This window comes from Crassostrea angulata, chromosome 6, assembly GCF_025612915.1.
Source record: "Crassostrea angulata isolate pt1a10 chromosome 6, ASM2561291v2, whole genome shotgun sequence".
NCBI lineage: Eukaryota > Metazoa > Mollusca > Bivalvia > Ostreida > Ostreidae > Magallana > Magallana angulata.
In genome coordinates, this window is record NC_069116.1 from 2,571,991 (window position 1) to 2,594,166 (window position 22,176).

The 22,176-nt window shown below is 33.8% G+C and overlaps 2 protein-coding genes across 2 annotated transcripts; one reads left to right on the forward strand and one right to left on the reverse strand.

The window, feature by feature from the left end:
* Positions 1-4,407: 4,407 nt before the first annotated feature.
* Positions 4,408-7,780, reverse strand: LOC128189241 (programmed cell death protein 5-like). Its single transcript, XM_052860770.1, has 5 exons — positions 7,631-7,780; positions 7,322-7,436; positions 5,800-5,891; positions 5,430-5,501; positions 4,408-4,744 (listed from the first exon to the last, which is right to left on the reverse strand). The coding sequence occupies exons 1-5, from the start codon at positions 7,694-7,696 to the stop codon at positions 4,706-4,708; spliced, it is 384 nt and encodes a 127-aa protein (XP_052716730.1). The 5' UTR covers positions 7,697-7,780; the 3' UTR covers positions 4,408-4,705.
* A 129-nt stretch (positions 7,781-7,909) lies between these two features.
* LOC128186559 (cyclin-D1-binding protein 1 homolog) lies at positions 7,910-20,743 on the forward strand. The gene is made up of 10 exons (XM_052856377.1): positions 7,910-8,039; positions 8,209-8,271; positions 10,892-10,971; positions 11,061-11,142; positions 12,072-12,165; positions 14,037-14,107; positions 18,889-18,965; positions 19,595-19,903; positions 20,228-20,274; positions 20,407-20,743. Exons 1-10 carry the CDS (start codon positions 7,958-7,960, stop codon positions 20,501-20,503), a joined length of 1,002 nt encoding a protein of 333 aa, XP_052712337.1. The 5' UTR covers positions 7,910-7,957; the 3' UTR covers positions 20,504-20,743.
* Positions 20,744-22,176: the final 1,433 nt, after the last annotated feature.

Below are 22,176 nucleotides of genomic sequence, written 5' to 3' on the forward strand. Positions count from 1 at the left end.
TTGGTATGCCAAAAGCTCTAATGCTAATCATTCATTGAGCAAAGAGAGATAACTCTTGAATTTTGATTTTTTTAAATGTGATAAAAATATCATATTCAGACCCTTAAAACCCCTATAAGGAGTCAAAAAGTGCCCCCTCGGACCATATTTTTGAAATTGTACTCTTTATTCCGAACTATAAACCGAAAAGATTTTGAAAATCGGATAAACAATAAAAAAGTTACAGCTAAAGGGCCGTTTTTTATATTAACCCCTTTAGAACCCTTATCTTTTAGAACTTTTTTCCCAGGACCTTTTCCGGTCTGCGCATTAGGTCCCTAATTGCAAATACAAAATATAAAAATATTTGCTTGAAAACTGTTTGAGAAAACGTTACATGCGTGAATTCAATTTAACATAGAAACTCCCATAGACAATTTTCATCGGCTCATTAAACCAGAAGTTCTCAATACTTTTCATTGAAACTTGGAATATATCTTAATTACGTCTATCTAAACAATATCTTTGCGTTTTATAACATTAAAAAGCTTTTCTGAGTTTTTTTGTTTTTTCATCCCCCCTTTTCTCATATTTGAGGCCTAAAATCTCAAAACTGGTAAGAGATAGAAACTCGCCGCCACTAAACTTTTTGTACATCTGGATAAGATGAATCTAATTCTAAAATTTAAACGAATCTGTTCAAAAAATAAAAACAATATATTGATTGATTTAATTTCTAGTATTTTGCTTGTGTAAACCGGAAGTACCAAATCCGGAAGTCCAAAACTAGACATACGCGTGTCATAAACAAATGCTCTAAGACTATTTCATCATTTTTTCAATATGTCTTTCTGTTTTCAAAAAATCGCTGACGAAAGTTTGTCGAGAATAAGTAAAAATAATAATAAAACATCAGAATAACAATAGGTCTTTTCGACCGAAAGTCGAAAAGCCCTAATAAAACAGAACGAAAACAATAGGTCTTTTCGACCGAAAGTCGAAAAGCCCTAATTAAAACAAATGTTAAGAATATCGATGTATATTTATTACATGTACAAACTTAACGAAATGTCTTTTACACTCTCTGAGAGAAGGGGATTTGCAGAAAACCCATGAATTTCTTATGCTGGAAATATGTTTTTCAGCTTTGTTTTCGTTATTGACGCAATCTTATTTTGGTGTACATAGAATGTTGGTAGTTAAAACTCATACAGACATTCATTTGTTACATTTTAAGTGTTTGTGACTTTGATTTTTAGTATATTTAATATCTTTCTGTCCACTGGAAATCTAAAAATCTTTAAAGTTACACCAGTTGGTAACAAAGGAAGATGGTTTCTGGTGATTCTGTTTTAACTACATGTATTTGATTCATTACATTTTTTACGTCTGTGCAGACTTGATTGACCGGGTTTCCTGATTTTGTCAAATAAGTGATATTGCTTTTATATATATAGTATATCACTTGTGACTTTAATACATGTACTGGCATATTAGTACATATTTCATTTGTAAAATCATTTGAAAAATTTAAAGTGTTTTATGGCTGTTCAAATTACTGAAATTACATGCACATGATGCAATTATCTTTTGACATTGTACATTTATGTATAATAAAAAGATAAAGAAACTGTCAGCTGGGTTTAAAATTAGTGGCCAAATGATGTACATTTAATCGTGTATGTACAATATTTGAAATGATTACATTGTCAGTATCACTTCATAACACATTCTTGAAATAACTGCATTGAATATATAAGTATTTGATGAGTGCCCAATGTTTGCAAAAATTAATTCTCTTAACAATTTGTTTATTCTATTTTAGGATGGAACCTTATTCTGTCTTCTTAACTAACTCACACCATCTTTTCAAGATTCATGGAGCCAACCACAGAAGAGTTTGTTCTATACACATCATTCATAACATTCTAAATGTTACATAAACAAGAGGCCCATGGGCCACATCGCTCACCTGAGAAACAATAGGTATGATAACATCAGGTTAATGGAGTCATAATACAAACTATCTGGACAATGTACAATAATACATAATTCATACTTTGTATCTACACTAGATGAGGATGTTTCACACAAGTTTCAGCTTTCCTGGTTGATTAGTTTCTGGGAAGAAGATTTTTAAAGATTTACTCTTTATATTTATATGTTAAACTTTGACCCCCCATTGTGGCCCCACTCTATCCCCAGGGGTCATGATTTTCACAACTTTAAATTTACACTACCTGAGGATGCTTCCACACAAGTTTCAGCTTTGCCAGCTGATAAGTTTCTGAGAAGAAGAGTTTTAAAGATTTACTCTATATATTCTTGTTAAACTTCGACCCCCCATTGTGGCCCCACCCTACCCCCGGGGGCCATGATTTTCACAACTTTGAATCTACACTACCTGAGGATGCTTCCACACAAGTGTCAGCTTTCCTGGATGATTAGTTTCTGAGAAGAAGATTTTTAAAGACTTACTCTATATATTCCTCTGTAAAACTTCGATTCCCCATTGTGGCCCCACCCTACACCCGGGGGTCATGATTTTTACAACTTTGAATCTACTCTACCTGAGGATGCTTTCATTCAAGTTTCAGCTTTCCTAGCTGATTAGTTTCTGAGGAGAAGATTTTTAAAGATTTACTCTACATATTCCTATGTAAAACTTCGACCCCCCATTGTGGCCCCACCCTACCCCTGGGGGTCATGATTTTCACAACTTTAAATCTACATTACCTGAAGATGATTCCACACAAGTGCCAGCTTTCCTGGCTGATTAGTTTCTGAGAAGAAGATTTTTAAAGATATACTCTATTTATTCATATGTTAAACTTCGACCCCCCATTGTGGCCCCACCCTACCCCCGGGGGTCATGATTTTCACAATTTTGTATCTACACTACCTGAGGATGCTTCCACACAAGTTTAAGCTTTCCTGGTCTTATGGTTCATGAGAAGAAGATTTTTGAAAATTTCTAGAAAATTTTCATAAATTCCTAATTGTCTCCCTTTGCAAAAGGGCGTGGTCCTTAATGTTCACAACTATGAATCCCCTTAGGCTAAGGATGCTTTGTGCTAATTTTGTTTGAAATTGGCCCAGTGGTTCTTGAGAACATGTTGAAAATGTGAAAAGTTTACAGACAGACGGACAGACGACAGACAAAATGTGATCAGAATAGCTCACTTGAGCTTTCAGCTCAGGTGAGCTAAAAAAGGTGTGGAAACTTTGAATGTTACTGGATGAATTGTTTCAATAATAAGTGTTCACATAATGAATACCAGCAAATATTTCATCGACTGCACTTATTTTGTATTTTTCCTATCCGTCCAACATATGTTTTAATATAACATACTAAGTATTCATATACATGTAACATTTTTGGAAACAGCTACAGAACATTAATACTCAGTTACAATGGGAAATGGACATAATATATATATGAAAGTGTCTGATAAATGTATAGGTCTTGTTTGTGAACAGAAGAATTTGACAGAAAAATATTCAGATTTACTCTTCAAAATCTAATATTCATATTTTTGTTAGAATATTTTTTAATCTAAGTTGAAAAAAGAATTAAAATATAAAAGTTTTTTTTCCCTTTATTCAAATGTTTGGAAACAAATCCATTGAAATTTTTACCTTTTATAATATCTAAAACTGCTGTACAGTATATCATATTGATCCCTGTAATAAATCACTTTAGTTTCTTGAACAGCATGTCTATTACTTTTTTCTCTCAGAATGATGTTTACAGGGTCATTTTCATTACATTAAACTAGATACAAATTCGCCTTCTGCAGCCTTTACATTGTTTAAATTGTATGAAGTTTCTGAAACAAGTCTAGTGATCAATTTTTAATTACCTTTCATATGAAAAATGACATCTAAATCTTAAATTGCTGTACAGAATATCATATCCATTTAATATATCACTTTATTTATGTTGAACTGCATGTCTATGAGATTTTTTTTTTAGAATAATATATGCAATTTCGTTAATTTATTTTTTATTGTAAGAAAATTCAGATCTCTTACAACCTGTGTATTTATTTTTCAATTACATAATAAGTGTATTAATTGTATGTAGTTGTGTAGATTTATACATGTACCTACAAGCAATATACATTTAATATTCACTAGGTACATGTACCAGCCTACTATATTTGATAATGTACTTCTTTCATGCATTTATCGTGCATTATACTCAAGACATTAAATATTGTTATATGTATTATGTATAATATTAAAATACTTTTAAAACTTTTCTCAATTTATTTATTTTAATAAGATTAAGAAGCGAACTATAGTCAATGCACGTTTTCAAGAGTTATCTCTCTTGGGGACAACAATGAATGCTCCCCAGGGTTCATGACCCTGAATATTGAGTAGGCTGTGAAGTGTGCAAATAATAATAATTTAATTCTGATAATAAGAACATCATATTTATTAAAATAATAAAAAGAACCCCTCTAGCTCTCAGCGTGATGCTCCAAAAGGTCCTCCTAGCTTTGGTAAGGGGAAGCAGGTAGGGAAATTCCTGGGATCAGGATCATTATTTCAGTTCATAAGATGTTTTGTAAGGATAACCCTACAGACAGTAGATTAACAAGCACACAATATACCGGTACATAGTTATAGCCCACTGATTGATCAGTCAGTAGTAGCATTACTGCTGTTATAAATGTCCACAACAGCCAACAGATTTACACATCCACATCCTTTTACTCTAGTCTTCATCCGAATCATCCAGTCCTCTCCTCTTGAACTATAAAAGTTCAAAGTACAAAAATTGTAATAAAATTTTTTATTGGATTTACTTATCAATTTTTTAAGCAATGACCATTGAAATCTTTTTTACTCCTATCTCTTAAAGGGGCATGGTCACGATCTGGTTAAGTTCTATTTATCTGTTTTTATAATTTACAATGCCTTAGGAATGCATTTCTAATGATCAAATAAAATTTGAGAGCCAGTTGTATAGATATAAGCAAGATACAGGGCTCACAATTCTTTGACATGTAAACAAGGCTCGATCCCTGTTTGTTTTTACATAGGTTCAATATGGTAGTAAAAATCGTTTTTAAGCTGATTCTTATTCATTTTATGCATAAGTAAACAGTTCCTAAGAAGACAGACAAATCAGCTTGAAAAAGACTTTTTACTGGTACCTATATTGAACCTATGTAAACAGGGCACGAGCCTTGTTTACATGACAAAGAACTGTGAGCCCTGTATTTTGCTTATAACTCTAAGACTGACTGTTATATTTTATTTGATCATTTGAAATGCATTCCTTAATCATTTTTAATAGCGGTAATAAAAACACAAAAATTAAATTTGTTCAAAATTGTGACCATGCCCCTTTTAATGGTAAAAACAAAATTTTTTAAATAATGCATATGTGCTTTTCCTTTTCTGAGATATAAATGCTAGGTTTCCTTTGGACCCACCTTTACTGTGGTTTTCTTTGCCGTCTGCTCAGACACTCTCTCCAACAAACTTTTCAGCTGTTGTTCTCCAATCTACAGATGAAGAAAACAACACCATTGTAGAGTCCACATTGTACACATCAACTTTTTCTTCTAACACAAGAGTATAATTCTGAAGTATTGGTACACATTGGCACCTACTATACTGTCTACACGGGTACAGTATGTACACTGTAAAATACATATGATCTGATGCCCATCCATTTTTTCTAACACAAGAGTATAGTCTGAAGTATTGGTACAAATTGGCACCTACTATACTGTCTACATGGGTAAAGTATGTATATTGTAAAATGCATATGATCTGATGCCCATCCATTTTTTTAATTACCTTGTTCTGGATTTGTCCTGATTGAGCCATTTGACAGAGCATGTTCTCCACCATTTTAGCTTTTTCTGGCTTAGCTACAGCTATTGTGTTAACTGCAAATTAGAAATTTATCACAATGTAATTTATGACAATGCAACTAGAATGATATAAAAAACCACCAGGTTTATAAATATCAGTAAATACAGGGTCTCAGTAGCTCACATTATTTTGGCCATATATTTTATTTAGCTTATTTTGTGAAACAAATGACACATGATTAATCAATATAAATGTATGAAAAAAGTGCTAAAGCATGCCTTACTATGCGTACTTCGTTAATAAAATAAAACAATATCTGCCAAATATCAAACATGCATAACACATTTCATTTACAGCAGTGTTTGAAATACAAATGTAGCTGTCTGCCTGACCTTCTAAGTTGCATAATTTTTGTTGTGGGCATACAAATTTGTTTGTATGAACAACTGACTGGGCATGTTAAAACTTCAGCATATTGAAATTGAACATTCTGAATTTTATTATTATTGTACCAATAACTTAAGGTATATAATGCCAAAATGATGAACTAAAATCCACAGGAAAGAGCATAGCATACATGTATGTAGTTCTCCTTGGGAAAACAATTCAATTTCTATATAAGTGGTCTCTTACAGATGGTATGCATATCCAGAAATTCTTATTTGTTGTTTTTTTCTGAATGTATATCTTTTTGTAGGTACACATATCATCAGAATTTTCCTTAATGGAGGAAATATGGTTTTGGTTTAATTCACTACATATTTAAAGTCGCTACATGTGTAGACTTAGATAGAACGTTCTATCGTTAAAATGACAGATGTCCTATGGACCCAGTTTAACGATAGAATTCGTCCCATATACTCGCTTTGTTGCAAATAAAAATTATAATCCCATATTACCACACTAACTGATTTTGCAACGAAATTGTTGCCACTTTTATCCTCACGTTTGAAAATTCGCTGATTATGGTCGCCATGTTAATGATAAAATCTGAGACATTCTGAATGAAATTTACGACAAAATGGCAGGCAAATTCAAACGCATATTTTTAAATTATCAAAATGCCTTGGTACAACTCATTAATTGGATATTTTGTGGACTAAACTACAAAAGCATGTTCAAAAAGGTTTGTAATGTATAAAAATATGTTTTTCCTCTGCAGATTATTTTAACAGACTTAAAATCGACTCGAAGCTGATCCGCTTTGCGGCTGCTACATTGCAAGTATATGGGACAAATTCTTACTGTGACCTGAGCGTAGCCTGGTCACGGTAAGATTATTCTTTCTACTGTAGACTCAGTAGCCCTTTAAACATTTATGTTTTGCCTGCTGAAATTTGACATGAATAAATAATTAGAGCAATGTAAATTTACAAAACTGCAGAGCTTGGCACCATCTTATGATAAGCGTACCAAATGGTATGCATATTGGCTTAATACCAGTGGACAAATTTAACTGAGGATTTATAGAGAGTTTTTGTTAAACAAGCACATAAACCCCTACGTCTTGCTCTGGCTTGTTGGTCCAAGACCTGACTCAGAATGGAGTTCTTCATCTCAGTCATCTGTCTGGCCTTCTCTTCTTGTTCTTCCTGACTCGGCCTTCCAGCCCCGCCACCCTACAAAATATGTGGTACATACACTCATGCACCACATCGGTTGACCATACCTGTTCTCTAACATGCACGTACTTGGTCAATTGGTGTATGGTATCACTGATAATAATTAAAACAGAACATTTAAACTATGTATACGATGTAAGTAAGACCCTATGTATTCTACATATTTAACTTTAAATATTATGACAATTTACCCCATATTGGGACTGCAGTTGAGCCATTCTTTGAGCTCTCAGTGCTTCTAACTCATCGTCCGCCATGTTGAAATTTCAATCAAAAACCCACGTTGCTAGGAGTTTTATATTCCGGGTAAATATTGCAAACCCATTTCAAAGAAAAATATATATTTTTTTAAATTGTATTTTAGCAATTTATCAAAATTATCCGAAATTAAACTGATAAAATTCTGGAAATTTGCCGAATGCTTTCTCGATGACAAAGAAAACTTGGTAATATTTTTTCGGATTTGATATTTTTAACTATCCTTGTTCATCTATTTATTTGCGTTATAAACATCCGGTATGGCAGAGGAGAGAAAAGCATGTGTGTCTCCTGTCACAGGTTTCCTTCAAAACATTGATTTAGTTAGACGACAATTAAGAGGTAATTATCCAAAATTTCAAAGAACAGTTTTTTTTATCTTTTAACGTTAAGAGTTGATATTTGTCATAAAAAAAATAGCATACCAAATACTTGATAAATGTATACCTTTTACCACATTTTTGTATCAAAGAATTTCGCATCGTTTGACACACTCTTTATTTCACGACAGATGACAGCACTCACCGGAAAGACAATGAAACCTTTGATGCTGAAAAACTTTGGAGTGAAATGGGTAAGTGATAGCTGCAGGTCTGTAGGTCCAGGTCTGAAAAAGTTGCAAAAAAATTGCAACTCAACCACACCTAGTTTTGGACTAATTAATCTTATTTCCAAACACATTCTGTAGAAACATTTGATTCCCAAAATATTCTGTGGACACTTCACTTAGTATCGATATTGTCACTTTACTTGCCTCAAATATTATTTTAAACACAATCACCAGCTGCCCCGTGAAGTGAGGTGGTGCAGTTTGTTTACATGTAAAAATGGCAACTCTCGATCTGATGTGAAGTTAACAAGCTTCATTATCTGAGGTCGGATAGCATGCTTAGGAAAATGTCTGAGGCAAGTAAAGAGATGATATCAGTAGTAAATTGCAAGGAGAATTTAATGGTAGTGCTGAAACGAATGTTCGAATATTCGCGAATGAATAGTAAATTTCTAATATTCGAATGTATATTTAGCAATAGAATATTCGATCACATGTTTAACACCCATATTAAGCACTGTAAACTATGCAGGGGAACGGGACGTTTCGCCCCTATTGACGTTTCGCGCTGAGACGTTTCGCTCCTAAAGACCTCTGCGCTGAGACGTTTCGCACCTATATTATTTATTATATATATTGCGATGTTTTCAGGCAAATATTATATATATATATATATATATATATATATATATATATATATATATATATATATATATATATATTATATATATATATATATATATATATATATATATATATATATATATATATATATATATATATATAATTAAAATTGACTTTATTGAAAACATATCTACAAATTATCATGTTTAATGTGGTACATTCACTGATAATTTTAATAATGTAAAAAGCGATTATTCTATCCACGTTCAAATATAATTATGTTTGTTTAGCAATCATTATTAAGTGTCTGAATCGGTTTTCTAATTAAGATATTATAAATAATTTGGAGACTCTCCATGTCAAGCTAAAGAGGAGAAATTAAACTTTTATGATAAATAAGATTTGAATAAATCATTAATTTTTGTCAGTAGAATGATTTCTCTTCTAAGGAATATACAACAGATAAATTTTTGTACAGGCAGGGCGACAATAATTCAATTTTGCTCGGCATTTCCACAAAAGTATGGCTAACAGAAATTTATAATCCGATGTTAATATATATATATAATTATAATCATATATTAGAATAATTTGATTAGCCAAAGGTGTTAAAACTTATTTAGAGGCTCTCAATGGTAGGTTAATATCAATTTACTGTTACCACATAATTAAAAGCCGCAAAACATCTAAATCAAGCAATCATAATTATGTGTCTCATCAAATTTCTAATTACCCTAAGGTGTTATAACTCATTATTTGGAGGCTCTCCATGCTGATATCAATTTACTGTTACCACATAATTAATAGGCGCGAAACATCTCGGGGCGAAAAGTCTCAGCGCGAAAGGTCTTTAGGGGCGAACCGTCCCGCACTCACTATGCAGCATCGTGTTACTTTGTTACGATGGAAAAGAGAAGCTTGAAACATTTTACTCTGATCGAAAGTAAAGACAAGCCATCTATGACTGCCATGCTTGGTAGAGTCAATTACTTAACCGAGTAAAAGACTCTTCCGTCATGCTTGTTTATCTTGAAAGTAAAAGCAGGGTTTACATCGAACGGAGACAAACATTCTGGATTTATCAATTCATAATAGACACTAAAAAAATAATTTGCTTAAATGTTTGAACGATTGTGAGCTACGGAGAGCTAATAACAAAAGGTACATCGAAAGTTTTTTTTTTTTAAAGATACCTCGATATAATTTGTTTTTATTTTAAATAAACAGAACATTTTTGGAACTATGAGCGTTTTCTTTTCAATACTATATCAAACATGGCGAAAATATTTGGACTGACTTACAAAGTTACGTATCGGTCTCACACAGGAGTCAGGACTGCAGTATATTATTAAAGAAGTAATAAATCTTTTGATTGCAGTTGATGGAAATTTTAAAAAAAATCAGTGTATTATTATTTGCATAAAAAAATAAATGCGCACCCAATTCAATGGATACTCATGCATTGAGTGTCAACTTCGAACTGACGTGTTTAAGCAGTCTACACATACACCCATTATTCTCACTTATAATACACACTAGCTTTGCCCAAAAGGGGACGTGAGCCCTCTGTTAATTGCATATAAGGTGGAATAACACATCATTACATGTTGGGCTTGTGATCCATACATCTTGAGTTCAAATCCCGCATGGGCTTTTGTTGTTACTTACTAAATTGATTTGTTTTAGGTTTTCATTTTTTATCCCAAAACTGCAAATTTTTCGGTTATTTGACATAAGTACAATTTATTTATCATAGTTAACTTTTAACTTTAGTGACTATTTCCATGTGTGTTATTCCACCTCTTAAATGGTGTGGCTGTAGGATCAATGTACTTAGTAACTATATACTTTAAATTTCATGAAACCTACGATTATATTGAATTCAGTCTCTGTTTTACACAGTTGATTTTCTGATTTATTTAATATGTTATTAAACCTTTAAACAAATGTATCCATCAAGGCATGTGCAATTTTTACAGGTGAAAATAATTTATCTTCTTATCAATTTATTTGCTTACAGAGAAGATATTCAAAGTTATCTCCCATGAAGCTACAAAAATTTCTCTGGCTTTCTGTGGAAGTCCAGCGCCATCAGATAAGGTATCAGCTACTTAAAGATGAAAAGAATTCTGAGCCAGACCTATACTTTTTATTAGTGTATATGTGTACACACTTCAGTATCATTTCAGGAATGCAGTTCTCTGTTCAGTCAAGCAGAAAAGGCCATTCTAGCCCTTGTCTCCCTTTTTTACACCCTGCCAGCATCCCAAGGTACACATTACTCATCATCTGTGATTTTTTGATAATTGATAAGATTGAGGCTTAATTAATTAACCAATGGACTTTTTCAAGGTGGGTGATAACAAGTATTTAATTAATCTTTTATTTGTATTTGTAAAGTGTTTTTTAGAACTGCACCATTTGGGAATTACTTTTCAGTAATATACCTTTGAGCTTTATGATAAAGCACAGCATTAATGCTCCAATGCTATGATGTTAAATACTTTTGTCAACTGGGATTTTAATTTGTCTTTTGTTTGAATCACTGAGATCATCAGATTCAAATAAGACCAGATAGGCCTACAGTTTTCATCCAATTATTAATTGTCATTTATATGAGTATGATGTCATGAACTGCATTATCGTATAGATCATAATCAGTTTTAAATTAGCACATCATTACAATATGCAAGCAAAACACTTGAAGTCATTATGCCATGTTTACCAAAAAAAAATCAATTGTTCATGTTTGCGTTTCACATTTTCAAATGAAAAAAACCCTATAGGATCAATTGCTTTTATCAAATTATGAATACAAGAGGTGGTTATAAGATGGATAGAGCATACTATTTATAAGTCAGTGGTAAATAATCATTTGACCTGTATGTGAATTCAATCCAATATTCATACTTACATTTCCCTTCATTTATATCTTGGGCTCTAATATTAGCATAAACATTATAGTTATCTCCCTTAGACCAAATAATGAGTAAGCTCATAACTGAAAATTATACCAACTTTCAAATTAATTATTATTCATAGTGTCTCAAAACTGTATAGGGACCAGTTGGCTTGGAAAAAAAATAAAAATGAATTAGATGTGTATCTTTTAAGATATATTGCGGTTTTTTTCTGTATGTATGTGAACCTTTGCTTGTTATATTACAAGATTTAATGCATCTTTCTGTTATGTTTTGCAGGGTTGAGATTAATCAAGTCAACAAAAGATACAGTGTTATCTCTTCTGGATAGTATGAGGGAGCTGATTTCTAACATTCAAGAGGGATGTGCAGGGTATGCAATGCAGATTTTATTATTGTAACATATGAATATAAATGAATAATTTAATTCTGGTTGTAACACCTCATTTGATTGGCTAAATAAGTTCATATATATCATATATCATAACTTGCCAACATCACAATACGAGGCGTGTGAAAAATGTATTGATTTAATCCCCTTGACATTATGTTTAAATTTTGTACAAATTAACGTCATTTTACTATGCTATAGGCCTTATTTATTAGTAGAAAATTATTTAAATTATAAGGAACAAATTTATTTTCTACCTACGTTATACGAGTATAACATAACTTGGGACAGTTTACGCTATATTATAAACTGCCTCAGGGTTAATGAAGCGTAAACTGCCGCAAGTTATGTTACAGTGTATATCATATAACATAGGTAGAAATTAAATTTATTCATTAAGGTAGTCCTATACTCGGCACTAAATGGGCTCAATCATTAAAAGCTTTGCTTTAAATGATAAATGTACATTCTAGCAATACATATACAAAAGAAAATATGTATGTTTACATGCTAGTTTGTTTGTTATCACCTCTCAGACGGTTGTACCCCCTTGCGAAAATTATTGACATTTATGAAATTTGCCAGATGTCCGTTTTTCCTAAAAAATAATCACCAATTTTGGGAAAATTAGAACTGAACATACAAAATAGAGTATAAATATTTATTTACTCCATATCTCATCAATAATTTTGCGCAAATACAAAAAATGCAATGCTAGTATCACGTTTGGTAATTTTTTTACTATTTTATGGACTCAAACTTAAATTCATGGTATTTATTCTATAGATTGACATCTTAGAAAAAAGATTTGGTAAAATAAATTATATGTTGACGGATTACTTTTCATGCTATAAGCTCTAAACCAAGTAGACCCTGACGAAAAATCTGTAAAAATCACATTTTGCTACATTTTTCTGCCAAGATCTGTCAACAATGTTAGATATCATTTAAACGTTTATTAATTGACGATTGTTTAAATTCGATATAGCTTCTGTCTCTAAATTTAAACCGGTTTTAGTAAAAGAAAAAGAAAAATTCGGGAGGGGGGGGGGTCAAAACAAAGAAGATATAAGCATACCTGAGATCCTGGTTAATCAGAAACTTCGTTTTTCATTTTACTTTAACAGAATCGAGTTTCTCAACATTAATCAATTCTATCTCTCATAGAATACATATATTACCGTTCTAATTGCTTATTATTGCCATTGTTTACAACAGCGATGTAGAGCAAAATCAATACCGGGTATCTAAAACGCTTTGTAAAAGTCGAACCAATATTGTAAAATCCGTATAATGATGTAGTGCGATACTCGGACTACTTTAAATCTAATATGATGAACTTATAATCTTATGTATGAAAGAATGAAAGGATCTAATATGATAGATTATAATCTTATATATGAAAAGACTTAATATGATAGATTATAATCTTATGTATGATCGAATGGATTTGATAAGATATAGATTATTATTTTATGTATGAATGGATTTAAAATGATAGATTATAATCTTATGTATGATTGGTGGATTAAATAAGATAGATTATAATCTTATGTATGATTGGTGGATGAAATAAGATAGATTATAATCTTATGTATGATTGGTGGATGAAATAAGATAAATTATAATCTTATGTATGATTGGTGGATGAAATAAGATAGATTATAATCTTATGTATGATTGGTGGATGAAATAAGATAGATTATAATCTTATGTATGATTGGTGGATGAAATAAGATAAATTATAATCTTATGAATGAATGGATCTTATATGATAGATTTTAATGTTTAGCACGAATGGATCTAATATGATAGATTATAATCCTATGTATAAATGGTTCTTGCTTTCACAGAAATCAACAACAGCTACAATCTACTGGGACTGTCTGGCAGGATGCCAACCTGTTTGCCAGTATGCCAAAAAGTGAGGAATTGTGAAATCTATTCTTAATGATGTTAAAATGAAATTTTTCATCTGTTTTTCTCATCTGGTTTGGATTTCTGATTACCGTATCAATGAAAATCAGATTATGTGACCACCTTGGTCAAAATTGATTGGTTTTTAGCTCACCTGAGCTGAAAGCTCAAGTGAGCTATTCTGATCACATTTTGTCTGTCGTCCGTCTGTCCGTCTGTCCGTAAACTTTTCACATTTTCAACATCTTCTCAAGAACTACTAGGCCAATTTCAACCAAACTTGGCACAAATCATCCTTAGGCAAAGGGGATTCAAAGTTGTGAAAATTAAGGGCCACACTCGTTTTCACGGGGAGATAATTCGAAATTAATGAAAAATTTCGAGAAATTTTCAAAAATCTTCTTCTCAAGAACCAGAAAGCCAGGAAAGCTGAAACTTGTGTGGAAGCATCCTCAGGTAGTGTAGATTCAAAGTTGTGAAATTCATGACCCCCGGGGGTAGGGTGGGGCCACAATGGGGGGGGGGTCAAAGTTTAACTTAGGAATATATAGAGTAAATCTTTAAAAATCTTCTTCTCAGAAACTAATCAGCCAGGAAAGCTGAAACTTGTGTGAAAGCATCCTCAGGTAGTGCAGATTCAAAGTTGTGAAATTCATGACCCCCAGGAGTAGGGTGGGGCCACAATGGGGGGTCGAAGTTTTACATAGGAATATATAGAGTAAATCTTTAAAATTCTTCTTCTCAGAAACTAATCAGCCAGGAAAGCTGAAGCTTGTGTGGAAGCATCCTCAGGTAGTGTAGATTCAAAGTTGTGAAAATCATGACCCCCAGGGGTAGGTCGGGGCCACAATGGGGGGTCGAAGTTTTACATAGGAATATATAGAGTAAATCTTTAAAAATCTTCTTCTCAGAAACTAATTAGCCAGGAAAGCTGAAACTAGTGTGGAAGCATCCTCAGGTAGTGTAGATTCAAAGTTGTGAAATTCATGACCCCTGGATGTGAATGGGGCCACAATGGGGGGTCGAAGTTTTACATAGGAATATATAGAGTAACTCTTTAAAAATCTTCTTCTCAGAAACTAATCAGCAAGGAAAGCTGAGACTTGGATGGAAGCATTCTCAGGTAGTGTAGATTCAAAGTTGTGAAATTCAGGACCCCCGGGGGTAGGTAGGGGCCACAATGGGGGTCGATGTTTTACATAGGAATATATAGAGTTAATCTTTTTCTCAGAAACTAATCAACCAGGAAAGCTGAAACCTGTGTGGAAGTATCCTCAGGTAGTGTAGATTCAAAGTTGTGAAAATCATGACCCCCAGGGGTAGGGTGGGGCTACAATGGGGTAATCGAAGTTTTACATAGGAATATATAGAGTAAATCTTTAAAAATCTTCTTCTCAGAAACTAATCAGCCAGGAAAGCTGAAACTTTTGTGGAAGCATCCTCAGGTAGTGTAGATTCAAAGTTGTAAAAATCATGACCCCCAGGGGTAGGGTTGGGCCACAATGGGGGGTCGAAGTTTTACATAGGAATTTATATATAGATTAAATCTTTAAAATCTTCTTCTCAGAAACTAATCAGCCAGGAAAGCTGAAACTTATGTGGAAGCATCCTCAGGTAGTGCAGATTCAAAGTTGTGAAAAGCATGATCCCTGAGGGTAAGGTGGGGCACAATGGAGGGTCGAAGTTTTACATAGGAATATAAAGAGTAAATCTTTAAAATTCTTCTTCTTAGAAACTAATCAGTCAGGAAAGCTGAAACTTGTGTTGAGCATCTTCAGGTAGTGTAGATTCAAAGTTGTGAAAATCATGATCCCTGGGGTAGGGTGAGGCCACATTGGGGGGGGGGGTGTTAAAGTTTTACATAGAAATATATAGAGTAAATCTTTTAAAATCTTCTTCTCAGAAACTAATCAGCCAGGAAAGCTGAAACTTGTGTGGAAGCATCCTCAGGTAGTGTAGATTCAAAGTTGTGAAAATCATGACCCCCAGGGGTAGGGTGGGGCCACAATGGGGGGGGGGTCGAAGTCTTACATAGGAATATATAGAGTAAATCTTTAAAAATCTTCTTCTCAGAAACTAATTAGCCAGGAAAGCTGAAACTTGTGTTGAAGCAACCTCAGGTAGTGTAGATTCAAAGTTGTGAAATTCATGACCCCTGGATGTGAATGGGGCCACAATGGGGGGTCGAAGTTTTACATAGGAATATATAGAGTAACTCTTTAAAAATCTTCTTCTCAGAAACTAATCAGCAAGGAAAGCTGAGACTTGGGTGGAAGCATTCTCAGGTAGTGTAGATTCAAAGTTGTGAAATTCATGACCCCCGGGGGTATGGTGGGGCCACAATGGGGGTCGATGTTTTACATAGGAATATATAGAGTTAATCTTTTTCTCAGAAACTAATCAACCAGGAAAGCTGAAACCTGTGTGGAAGTATCCTCAGGTAGTGTAGATTCAAAGTTGTGAAAATCATGACCCCCAGGGGTAGGGTGGGGCTACAATGGGGTAATCGAAGTTTTACATAGGAATATATAGAGTAAATCTTTAAAAATCTTCTTCTCAGAAACTAATCAGCCAGGAAAGCTGAAACTTTTTTGGAAGCATCCTCAGGTAGTGTAGATTCAAAGTTGTAAAAATCATGACCCCCAGGGGTAGGGTTGGGCCACAATGGGGGGTCGAAGTTTTACATAGGAATTTATATATAGATTAAATCTTTAAAATCTTCTTCTCAGAAACTAATCAGCCAGGAAAGCTGAAACTTATGTGGAAGCATCCTCAGGTAGTGCAGATTCAAAGTTGTGAAAAGCATGATCCCTGAGGGTAGGGTGGGGCACAATGGAGGGTCGAAGTTTTACATAGGAATATAAAGAGTAAATCTTTAAAATTCTTCTTCTTAGAAACTAATCAGTCAGGAAAGCTGAAACTTGTGTTGAGCATCTTCAGGTAGTGTAGATTCAAAGTTGTGAAAATCATGATCCCTGGGGTAGGGTGAGGCCACATTGGGGGGGGGGGTGTTAAAGTTTTACATAGAAATATATAGAGTAAATCTTTTAAAATCTTCTTCTCAGAAACTAATCAGCCAGGAAAGCTGAAACTTGTGTGGAAGCATCCTCAGGTAGTGTAGATTCAAAGTTGTGAAAATCATGACCCCCAGGGGTAGGGTGGGGCCACAATGGGGGGGGGGGGGGGTCGAAGTCTTACATAGGAATATATAGAGTAAATCTTTGAAAATCTTCTTCTCAGAAACTAATCAGCCAGGAAAGCTGAAACTCGTGTGGAAGCATCCTCAGGCAGTGTAGATTCAAAGCTATGAAATTCATGATCCCTGGGGGTAGGGTGGGGCACAATGGGGGGTCGAAGTTTTACATAGGAATATATAGAGTAAATATTTAAAAATCTTCTTCTTAGAAATTAATCAGCCAGGAAAGCTGAAACTTGTGTTGAAGTATCCTCAGGTAGTGTAGATTCAAAGTTGTGAAAATCATGATCGCTGGGGGTAGGGTGGGGCACAATGGGGGGGGGGGGGGTTAAAGTTTTACATAGAAATATATAGAGTAAATCTTTTAAAATCTTCTTCTCAGAAACTAATCAGCCAGGAAAGCTGAAACTTGTGTGGAAGCATCCTCAGGTAGTGTAGATTCAAAGTTGTGAAAATCATGATCCCTGGGGGTAGGGTGGGGCACAATGGGGGGTCGAAGTTTTACATAGGAATATATAGAGTAAATATTTAAAAATCTTCTTCTTAGAAACTAATCAGCTAGGAAAGCTGAAACTTGTGTTGAAGCAACCTCAGGTAGTGTAGATTCAAAGTTGTGAAAATCATGATCCCTGAGGGTAGGGTGGGGCACAATGGAGGGTCGAAGTTTTACATAGGAATATATAGAGTAAATCTTTAAAATTCTTCTTCTTAGAAACTAATCAGCCAGGAAAGCTGAAACTTGTGTGGAAGCATCCTCAGGCAGTGTAGATTCAAAGTTGTGAAAATCATGATCCCTGGGGGTAGGGTGAGGCCTCATTGGGGGGGGGGTGTTAAAGTTTTACATAGAAATATATAGAGTAAATCTTTTAAAATCTTCTTCTCAGAAACTAATCAGCCAGGAAAGCTGAAACTTTTGTGGAAGCATCCTCAGGTAGTGTAGATTCAAAGTTGTGAAAATCATGATCCCTGGGGGTAGGGTGGGGCACAATGGGGGGTCGAAGTTTTACATAGGAATATATAGAGTAAATCTTTAAAAATCCTTATCTTAGAAACTAATCAGCCAGGAAAGCTGAAACTTGTGTGGAAGTATCCTCAGGTAGTGTAGATTCAAAGTTGTGAAAACATGATCCCTGTGGGTAGGGTGAGGCCACATTGGGGGAAGGGTGTTAAAGTTTTACAAAGGAATATATAGAGTAAATCTTTTAAAATCTTCTTCTCAGAAACTAATCAGTTAGATGATTCTTTATAATTGTTAAGACTTTGGCTCCAGGACAATTCTTCGGCCTCACAAGAAGGTTCAGAGTTTGATGTAGCTTAATATCCCATATATAAACAATTGTAAAGGATCTTTTTGAGGACTGCAATACTCAACATGTGATATGACTGTAAAATCATCCTGTTAGAAAAGGGACTAATGATTATAAACATAAGAATATCCAGGGGGAAAAATGGATTTTATTTTTACAGGATCTACATGTATTATTGTACATTGTCCAGATTGTTTGTATTATGACTTCATTAAGCTGACTTTATAATACCCGTTGTTCCTCAGGTGAGCGATGTGGCCCATGGGCCTCTTGTTTGTTTGTCAGATGATAAAGATGCCGTAGTGAGGGAACTGAAAACTTGCTCTCAGCTCATTAAAGATGCCTTGGAGGAGATCGAAGAGGTAGGAACAGGGTCTGTAGTAGGGACACAATTGTTTAACATTATTTATAATGGTTAATTTATCCAAGGCAGCAACTACTTCTTAACACCGACCAGAGGTATAATTAATATTTATGTCAGATAACTGATCATCAGAGTGACAGGTTAAGATACTGTGACTACAGTCCAGTGTGGAGACTGGCCGGTATGATAACTAAAAGACCCTCTATACAGTGGAGAGTTCTACAGTGTAATATATTCCATGATGGAGAGTTCTAATATGTTCTATGATAGTTTTGTGTAAAGTACAATTTATAGTGTTTGACATGATATTAAATTAATTTGAAACAAATTCAAGGATTTCATTATTGCAAGCCGGAGCAATTGAAAAGTTGATTTGCATTTACTTTCCTCCATATAAGTACATGTACTAAGGTTATGTGATTTCTGATGGTCATCACTTTATAGTCTATAAACATGTTTCCTATATTTATTGAAGACTATTAACTTCCTCATATTTACAAAATCATTGATATTTTGATATTGAAGAGGGCTCTTAAAATATTAAACATTATTGATTGATCAAAGGGGTTAATTTGTACCTTATTAATGATTTTATTTATTCATTCAATGTATGTTATAATCCTACAGGCCATTGAGGGGGATGGTATCCAGGACGATTTGTGTGACCTTGACGAGGAGGGGGGTGAGGAAGGGGGAGCTCAGTGGACAGAATCAGACAAAGCTCTGACCAAACCTTGTGTGGGCCTCATCAAAACCACAAAATCTCTCATCAAGAAAGCCACAGACTGTGTCCAATCAAATGGCCTGACTCAGCGGCCAATGGAAATCCAGGAACTGGACAAACTGGCGGAGCTGTCGGAGAGGCTGAGTCCCTCTGTAGATGACCTGATTATGGACCTCTACCCTCCTGTCGACCTGCGCAAGGTCCAAGAAAAAGTAAGCAAAGTGGTTGATGACACCCTTACAATGTTATTATCTTATCAAGGCAGTTGGAATGCTGAAACAGTGACAACTACTAAATTTAGATTTAAACTATATTTTTAAGATTAATATCTATTTAATCAGTATTATGTTTCAACAAATTTCCATTAAGCAATATAAAATAACTTTAATACCATCCACTACTTTTGAAATACATGTATTTAAATTCATTACCAAAAAACAATGGTTACCTTATCTTGGTGAATATACTTTAGATTAATTATATACTGTTTACTTAAAATTTCGTAGTTTATATTTCATTTATTTTTTGGATTTTAGGGAAAAACGTTATTTGAGATCCATCAGACAGTCTTGGGATTTTTGAGGTAACTTATCAGATACACCTATTCCTGTAAACTAGCAGACACAATATCTTAGGGAAATGAAATATGATATATATATATATATATATATACTACTGTGGGAAATCTGATGTTAATGTTTCTTTTCCCTTCCAGATCCAGTCACATGACAGGAGAGGATGATCAGAAGTGGCTGGAGTTTTTGTTGAAAGCAAACCAGCATAACTATGACAATATACTGAAAGTAACCTAAAGATGCATGGAGCTTGTATATTTAACATTTCAACATGTACATTAAGTTGCTTTTATTACCAAAATAAAATTAAATTTAAATAGTAATTAAAAAATTGGTATATAAAACCTTTTTTTTTTTTTATAAATAACAGAATTTTTTTAAAAAATCATATTGGTATAAAAAAAAATAGATTTTATAATGACACTGAAAGATTGGACAGTAGACATGGCCTAAATAAATCCTCTCCATGTAAGCGATGTCTTCTCTGATGCTTTCTTTACTATTTGTTTATTTATTTATTTACTTAAAAATTTATTTTATTGCGCGAAGAATTTTCTATAAAACTTCAATTTTCCGGTTAAGATGAAAGTTCATTTTAATGTAAATGTTTTTGACAAATTCAAAAAATACTGTTGGTCTCAACCCCTTCTAAGTTACTTTATCGTTTACGATATTTTGAAATGATATTTTAAAACATCTATTGTAAGCATGGTCAACGGCAGTAATTCACCATGATTGTTGATACATCATTTCAAATCTATGCAAAACTGTAGCTAGCTCTATGGGAAAATCGGGTTCTCGTCAACCCGATTTCTTGTAGAGCTACTGAAACAATTCTGTGGCTATATGTTTGGTATTATACATTTTTTTATCGATATCATTTCACCATCGTTTACAACTATAATTATTCTGATGTTATATCACATTAAGTGATCATACTCGGGTGTCGATAATGTCGATTTTGACAAAATCAAACCGGATTAGCATTTTTGTGCTTTTTCTAGCCAGGGAGGGCATTGGGTTTAATGGTAAAGACGGAACCCCTGCGCATGCTGTATATAACCAAACATTAACCATCAACTCTAACTATTGTAAATATTTTAGATACTTAATTTTCTTTCATTTTTTAGTATAAATTTATCCTCTAACATTAAAAACCGATACGGGATCTTCACGCAGTCGCACAAAACTGTACAGATTGGTAGTAAACTATCAGGAATTGTGTTGAAATGACACCACACTTAAACAGTATTCTGTACAAATCGGTAGTAACTTGCCGGTGTATTTGTATTGAAATAACACCACGCCTATATAGTGTACTGTATACTTCGTTAATCTGCGAGTAATCGTGTTAAAATAACACCGCAATATTATAACATACTGTACAGATCAGCAATAACTTGAACTGCCAGTATTTGTTTCAATTGAAATATTCACACTTATATAATATAGTGAGTGCACTGTTCTTGTGCTACATGTACATTGATTTAACGAGTCATTTGTGACTCAACATACGTGAGGAAGGAAGAAAAATCAAATAACTCGGCTTGAACTCCTCAATATACTACCTGGTAGCGTTATAAAAATAGTGGACGCTCTTGAATTGTCTTAATTTCGTTTAAAATACACGTTATTTCACCGAGGACAGCCAAGAATGTCATTTTCGGAAATACTTGAGGAATTTTTTTTTTAGCTCACCTGAGCTGAAAGCTCTAATGAGCTATTCTGATCACATTTTGTCTGTCGTCCGTCTGTCCGTAAACTTTTCACATTTTCAACATCTTCTCAAGATCTACTGGGCCAATTTCAACCAAACTTGGCACAAATCATCCTTAGGCAAAGGGGATTCAAAGTTGTGAAAATTAAGGGCCACACCCGTTTTCAAGGGGAGATAATAAATTAATGAAAAA

Coding starts and splice junctions, on each gene's coding strand:
- LOC128189241 (XM_052860770.1), bottom strand. CDS start 7,696: ATGGCGGACGATGAGTTAGAAGCACTGAGAGCTCAAAGAATGGCTCAA. Junction 5,502..5,799: donor CAGGACAAATCCAGAACAAG/GTAATTAAAAAA, acceptor CTTCATCTGTAG/ATTGGAGAACAACAGCTGAA. Junction 4,745..5,429: donor CAAAGAAAACCACAGTAAAG/GTGGGTCCAAAG, acceptor GAACTTTTATAG/TTCAAGAGGAGAGGACTGGA.
- LOC128186559 (XM_052856377.1), top strand. CDS start 7,958: ATGGCAGAGGAGAGAAAAGCATGTGTGTCTCCTGTCACAGGTTTCCTT. Junction 8,040..8,208: donor AGTTAGACGACAATTAAGAG/GTAATTATCCAA, acceptor ATTTCACGACAG/ATGACAGCACTCACCGGAAA. Junction 18,966..19,594: donor CCTTGGAGGAGATCGAAGAG/GTAGGAACAGGG, acceptor ATAATCCTACAG/GCCATTGAGGGGGATGGTAT.